Source organism: Babylonia areolata, chromosome 28 (assembly GCF_041734735.1).
Source record: "Babylonia areolata isolate BAREFJ2019XMU chromosome 28, ASM4173473v1, whole genome shotgun sequence".
NCBI classification, from domain to species: domain Eukaryota; kingdom Metazoa; phylum Mollusca; class Gastropoda; order Neogastropoda; family Buccinidae; genus Babylonia; species Babylonia areolata.
This window is the reverse complement of record NC_134903.1, coordinates 16612486-16619985: the sequence shown is the minus strand read 5'-3', so window position 1 is coordinate 16619985 and position 7500 is coordinate 16612486. Positions and strand designations below refer to the sequence as shown.

Sequence of the window (7500 nt, the reverse complement as noted above, 5' to 3'; positions counted from 1 at the left end):
GTGATAAATTAAGTCCCCTAGCATTAATTACAGAGTAATTTCCCTTTTTTTACTATCTGCACCAAAACGTTTGCAAAATAAATAAAAATTCCATGCCAAGCAAAAGAAGTTCCTGTTTGAACAAAAAATGATAATAATGACTCCTCTTGTTGTTGTGTCAGAATAAGAGGTCAAAGTGCCAAGTTTAGAGAATACAAAAAATATAAATATAACAGTAAATGCAGTTTGCATATAATTAGGCTTCTTTTAAAAAAAAAAAATTTGTGCCCATCCCAGAGGTGCAATATTGTTTTAAACAAGATGACTGGAAAGAACTGAATTTTTTCCTATTTTTATGCCAAATTTGGTGTCAACTGACAAAGTATTTGCAGAGAAAATGTCAATGTTAAAGTTTACCACGGACACACAGACACACACACAGACACACACACACAACCGAACACCGGGTTAAAACATAAGACTCACTTTGTTTACACAAGCGAGTCAAAAACCAACAACAACCCCCGACACTGCAAGAACCTGAAACATGCTGTTCCGGTGCACGGACTGCACGGAGGAGGCTGAGGAAGCGGTGAACTCTTCCGTCACTTCCTGTCGCCCGTTGACCCCTGACCCTGACCCCGCCCCCGCCTTCCTTCTCCGCCTGGTGCAGTAGAAGAGAAGGACGACCACACCAACGACAGCGGCGATGTAGATGCTCTCTGGCTCCATGGCTTGGTTCCTTGCACTGCCACACACACACACACAAAAAAAAAACCCACAAGGTTCTTCTTCTGGGAATGATCAAACAATTAGGCATGGGGTGGAGTGATGGCCTAGAGGTAACGCGTCCGCCTAGGAAGCGAGAGAATCTGAGCGCGCTGGTTCGAATCACGGCTCAGCCGCCGATATTTTTGTCCCCCTCCACTAGACCTTCAGTGATGGTCTGGACGCTAGTCATTCGGATGAGACGATAAACCGAGGTCCCGTGTGCAGCATGCACTTATCGCAAGTAAAAGAACCCACGGCAACAAAAGTGTTGTCCCAGGCAAAATTCTGTAGAAAAATCCACTTCGTTGGGAAAAACAAATAAAAGTGCACGCAGGAAAAAATACAACAAAAAAATGGGTGGCGCTGGGGAGAGCAGCCCGAATTTCACACAGAGAAACCTGTTGTGATAAAAAGAAATACAAATACTGATACAAATACAAATCATTAACATATAGTAAAGGGTGGTAACTCTCTCCTTTCACAAGGTTCGGTACAATCGGTATAATTCGGTATAAGGTTCGAGATGATCGGTATTAGGACAGGCCCGGCGCTTCCGTTTTTTAGGAAGTGTCTGGGTTTGTTCCAACGTACTTTATATTTACCTGTGTGCTAGCTGAATCGGTAGCGTAAGCACCACTGACTTGAAGTTGTGTACCTTGTGAATGGAGAGAGTTACTACCCTTTACTATTTGTTAAAAAGGTTCTTCGCGTAGTAGTAGTAGTAGTAGTAGTAATTTTGATTTGTATTTTGTATTTCTTTTCATCACAACAGATTTCTCTGTGTGAAATTCGGGCTGCTCTCCCCAGGGAGAGCGCGTCGCTACACTGACAGCACCATCCATTTTTTTGGTACTTTTTCCTGCCTGCAGTTTTATTTGTTTTTCCCATCGAAATGGATTTTTTCTGAAGAATTTTGCCAGGAACAACCGTTTTGTTGCCGTGGGCCCTTTTACGTGCGCTGAGTGCATGCTGCACACGGGACCTCGGTTTATCGTCTCATCCGAATGACTAGCGTCTCTTCTTCGTTCGTGGGCTGCAACTTCCACGTTCACTCGCGCATGCACGAGTGGGCTTTTACGAGTATGACCGTTTTTACCCCGCCATTTAGGTAGCCATATTCCGTTTTCAGGGGTGTGCATGCTGGGTATGTTCTTGTCTCAACAACCCACCGAACGCTGACATGGATTACAGGATCTTAAGCGTGTGTATTTTGATCTTCTGCTTGCCGTATACACACGAAGGGGGTTCAGGCACTAAGCAGGTCTGTACATACTGACCTGGGAGATAGGAAAAAAATTAAATCTCCACCCTTTACCCACCAGGCGCCGTTACCGAGATTCGCCCGTCAAAAAAATCCCAACAAACTCCAAAAACAAACAAACAAAAACAAACAAAAAAAACAACAACTAAAAGCAAAAACAAACAAACAAAAAAACAACAAGGTTCAGTTGGTTGGTTGGTTAGTTTGTCAGTTGGTGAGTTTGTGAGTGAGTAAGTGAGCGAACGAGCGAGTAGTTGGTTGGTTGGTTGCTTGATTGGTTAGTTACTTAGCTAGTCAGCCAGTTAGTTAGCAAGACAACTACCGTAAGCTAATTAAGTATTGTTAGGTGGAGTTACTGTTCGTTAGTTAGGTGGTTAGTTTGCAATGTATGTTTGCATGTACGTCAGTAAGGTAAATAGGTAGTTAGTTCGTCATTTACTAACTTAGTAGCTTACTTAGTAATCTATCTGGTTATCTGTTTATCTATGTATGATTTACTGCAAAAGAAAATCATTTGATTGCCTATTTTTACTTATCTGTTTGATATCTATCTATCTATCTATCGATGCAGAAAGTGGCGCCATCTACAACAATAAGCTGACATTTCGGGATATAAAACGAACTTCGAAGAAACGTGTGATGGCAAAAGAAAGCAAAAAAACAGTAATGCATCAGTTTCAGTTTCAGTTTCTGAAAGAGGCGTGACAGCGTTCGGACAAACTCATACACGCTACACCACATCTGCTAGGCAGATGCCTAACAAAGTGGATTTCTTGTTACAAAAATTTTGCCAGAGGATAGACAACACCCTCGTTGTGGTTTGTTTTTTCGTTTCAGTGCGCTAACTGTGTGCTGCAGCTGCCAATGCAGAGAGTCCGTGAGGGTGTGGGTTCGAATCCCGCTCTCGCCCTTTCTCCTAAGTTTGACTGGAAAATCAAACTGAGCGTCTAGTCTTTCGGATGAGACGACAAACCGAGGTCCCGTGTGCAGCACGCACTTGGCGCACTGAAAAAAGAACCCATGGCAACGAGAGTGTTGTCCTCTGGCGAAATTACGTAAAATGAAATCCACTTTCATAGGTACACAAATATGTAAGCATGCACTCAAGGCCTGACTAAGCGCGTTGGGTTATGCTGCTGGTCAGGCATCTGCTCAACAGATGTGGTGTAGCGTGTATGGATTTGTCCGAACGCAGTGACGCCTCCTTGAGAAACTGAAACTGAAACTGAAACTGTGCTGCACACGGGACCTCGGTATATCGTCTCACCCGAAAGACTGGACGATCAGTTTGATTTTCCAGTCCAGCTTGGGAGGAAGGACTCTTTCTCTCTCTCTCTGTCTGTCTGTCTGTCTGTGTATGTGTGTGTGTGTGTGGTGGCAGGACCCAGGACTTGAGCAAACAGACGTGTCCGTGACCCTCTGTTCTGGTGGGGTCGATCCTTTGACACACATGATAAATGAGTGTGTTGTGAAGTGCAATGGTGTTACTAGTCTGTCTAGTCGTGAGTGAGTGAGTGCCGGAGTGAATGTGTGTGTGTGTGTGTGTGTGTGTGTGTGTGTGTGTGTGTGTGTGCATGTGTGTGCATGTGTGTATTTGTGTAGATGGATAAGAGAGAGAGAGAGAGTGTGTGTGTGTGAAAGAATAAGTGTGTTTGTGTGGTGTGGTGTGGTGTGATGTGGTGTGTGTGTGTGTGTGTGTGTGTGTGTGTGTGTGTGTGTGAATGAATAAATGTGCGTATGTGTGTGTGTGAATGAATAAGTGTGTGTATGTGTGTGTGTGTGTGTGTGTGTGTGTGTGTGTGTGTGTGTGTGTGAACGCATAAATGTGTGTATGTTTGTGTGTGTGTGTGTGTGTGTGTGTGAACGAATAAATGTGTTTGTGTGTGTGTGTGTGTGTGTGTGTGTGTGTGTGTGTGTGTGTGTGTGTGTGTGTGTGTGAGAGAGAGAGAGAGAGAGAGAGAGAGAGAGAGAGAGAACGAATAAATGTGTGTACGGGGGGGGGATGTGTGATTGTGTGTGTGAATGAATGAATGAGTATGAATGTGTGTGTCTGTGTGGTGCGAGAGGAGGTGGGGAGGGTTGGGGGGAGGGGGGCAGAGAGAACTTACTAATTCAGCCGAATATTTAAGTTTCTCTTTCTACTTCCTCTTCTTGTATAGCGAACTACAAACTGCGTGTTGCAATCTTAGCTATGCCAAATGCCCATCACGAAATAAGCTTGTCTTATTCTTTTTCGTTTGGGTCGAGTCCGTGTTATTAAATGTTTGTTTTATTGCTGCTAAGGTGATGTAACAGCTGTAATGTCTATTCGTTTTGTTTTTTTGTTGTGTTTTTTTTTTTTTTTATTATGGAGGAAACACTCTCCCCTACAGGGCCCCTTGCCCCTTCTCTCCCACCGGCCTGCACACAACACTAGCACGCACACACATACACACACACACACACACACACACACACACATTTACGCACGCACGCACGCACGCACACACACACACACACACACACACACACACTCACGCACACACATACACACAATTACACACATACACTGACAAACACATTCACGCGCGTGCACACATACAAAAAAAAAAAAAAAAAAACACACACACTGGCACACATGCGGACACCAGCACACACACCGACACACACACGAACAAACAAACGCACGCACATGCACGCACGCACGCACACACACACACACATACACACACGCACACATCCCCCCTTCCCCCGCCACCCCCAACCCCCTCCCACGCAACAACCTCCACCATCCGCCCACTCACACACACACTCACCCCCGCCACCCCCCCCCCCCCACACACACACACATACGCTTCCCCAACATACACACAGATACACACACACACACACACACACACAGCCAACTCACGCAGTCACGATCAATCCTGTCACCTCACCGGCTGGTACAATCACAACAGACACTGCCCAGGGTTCAGAATAATGATGTACTGTAAACCACGTACCGTGTAAGCCACCACCCGCCCCCTATCTCCCCCCCACCCCCCCATCCCCCTGCCACCCTCTGTGCACAACTTCCACCCTAGAATCGGGGACGTACGTTCACAGGGTACTTTTATACCCTTGGCGGTTATGTTCTTGTTCCCATAAGTAACTAAACTCATCGAACGCTGACATGTAAAATTAAGTCGGGATATTAAACGTGCGCGTTTGATTTTATGCGTGAGTAGTCTAAATATATCCGCGAAGAGGGTTGGCCAGGTGGGGGAGTGGGGGGGGGGGGGGGGGGGGGGGGGGGGGGAACCCAACCAACTCCACCCATGATTAACCCTTTCACCGCCAAAGTCGCATTATTTATGCACAGGCGTGGTAGAGGGCCCGTGTCACTGAAAGGTGACTATTCATTGGTCTGTTATCCATGAACCTAAGGAAGGAAAGGCCATATTTTCTATACATCGCATAGGGAATCCCCAGCTATTCTTAGCCACTGTTTTTTCTGTGTTTATACCACAGGAGAATTTTGTACTCTAAATTGACTGGCGGTGAAAGGGTTAACCAACCAGGCACTGTGACTAGGATACTTTTCTTCTTCTTCCTCGTTCATGGGCTGCAACTCCCATGTTCACCCGTGAATACGAGTGGGCTTTTTACGTACGTGTATGACCGTTTTTACCCCGTCATGTTGGCAGCCATAATCCGTTTTCGGGCGTGTGCATGCCTGGGTATGTTTTTGTTTCCATAACCAGCCGAACGCTGACATGGATTACGGGATCTTTAACGTGCCGTATTTGATCCTCTGCTTGCCGTACACACACGAAGGGGGTTCAAGTACTAAGCATGTCTGCACACATGCTGACCTGGGAGATCGGGAAAATTCTCCACCCTTTACCCACACCAGGCGCCGTAACCGAGATTCGAACCCGTGACCCTCAGATTGAAAGTCCAACGCTTTAACCACTCGGCTATTGCACCCGCCTGACTGGGATACGAACTCAAGGGTGGGTTGAGCATGAGCAAAGTTAGCAGTGCTAAGTTTGCTTATCGTTAAAGAGTGTTCCAAAATCCACAGTAAATTCCATAAACTTAGGAACATTCTTAACTCTCAGCACACAAAGTTTAGCGCAGCAAAGTTCGTCTGATGCAGCCCGTCCCAGGACCTTTAGATTCAAACACTCCACTGTCGGTCACCGTTCTCTGTCTCTGGACCTTTCATTTTGGAATGAACTTCCTCTTTCGCTTCGTCAGGTCTCCTCACTCGGCTCTTTCAGGTCTGGCCTTAAAACCCACCTCTTTCCTAAGACAGCCTCCCTCCCCTGCCTTTTCTTTGTTTCTCAAGCTTAGAGTTATGCACGCGTGTGAATGAAAGCGCCTTGATTTGTCTCTGCACGAGATTCAGCGCTGAGTGGGTGTGGTGTGGTGTGGTGTGGTGGTGTGGTGTGGTGTGGCGGGGTGGGGTGGTGTGGGATAGGGGTTCAAATCTCTAGTCTCAAGAATGCTAACAGACGTTAAAATCCCTTAATTCCTCACATGCATACGGATGCACACTATTAAAAAAAAAACAACAACACCTAGCGCTTTTGCGTTTTACGGAAGGAAATATTTCAAAATAACATATCTCCACTGGTCACAAGAAGGACAAGAAGTCGTCAACGCCAGCGGAAACTGTCGTCAAACCGCGCTGCATGTACCATTCTGTATGCAGGCCAGCTGTTACAATCGATCACAATTTTAAGAGACAGGAAGGGTGCGGTGAGAGGGGGGGGGGGGGCAGATAGAACGAGAGACAGACAGTGAGAGGCGGACAGAGAGAGAGAGAGAGAGAGAGAGAGAGAGAGAGAGAGAGAGAGAGAGAAGGGAGATTCAAAGATTCAGCACGTTATTACTCAAGGGATAAAGATTTTAGGCATTGCCTCGTGTTCCAATCTGTCCTTGTGACAGCAATAACAACAATAACGATAAGACACAATAATAATGTTGGTAGCTACTACTACTACTACTTCTACTACTGTACTGATGATAATCATCATCATTGTAAAAAGTAATAAAGGGAACACATACACGCACTCACAACCACCCATCCACCCACCCATGCTCACCCTCCACCCCTAGCACACACATTTATGCACATACCTATATGCATGCATACACATGTATACATTTATATGAGAAAAGAGAGAGAGAGAGAGAGAGAGAGAGAGAGAGAGACAGACAGACAGACAGACAGACAGACAGACAGAGAACGACAGACATATAGACAGAAAGAGAGACAGACAGACATACAGGCACACAGACAGACACACAGACAGAAACAGAGAAAGAGTGAGAGAGAGAGAGTGAGCAAGAGAGAGAGAGAGAGTGAGAGAGAGAGAGAGAAGGAGAGACAGACAGACAGACAGACAGAAACAGACACACAGACAGAGACAGAGAGACACAGAGAGACAGACAGATAAATCACTGCCCTTGCAGAAGGTTTGCAGGTGGGACTATTGATCGAAGTGGGGATGGAAGGG

The 7500-nt window shown here is 45.9% G+C and overlaps 1 protein-coding gene across 3 annotated transcripts in view; it reads right to left on the bottom strand.

Annotated features, from left to right (window-relative positions):
- The window catches only part of LOC143301926 (uncharacterized), a 20333-nt gene that overhangs the window by 10740 nt on the left and 2093 nt on the right, over positions 1-7500 (bottom strand). For 2 of the 3 annotated variants that reach the window (XM_076616373.1, XM_076616375.1), the window contains exon 2: positions 520-727. In XM_076616373.1, the coding sequence (XP_076472488.1) occupies positions 520-711 (192 nt within the window). In that variant the 5' untranslated portion in view covers positions 712-727. Of the gene's footprint in view, positions 1-519; positions 728-3278; positions 3357-7500 lie in introns of those variants that run through there. The other variant, XM_076616374.1, reaches the window with a different exon arrangement.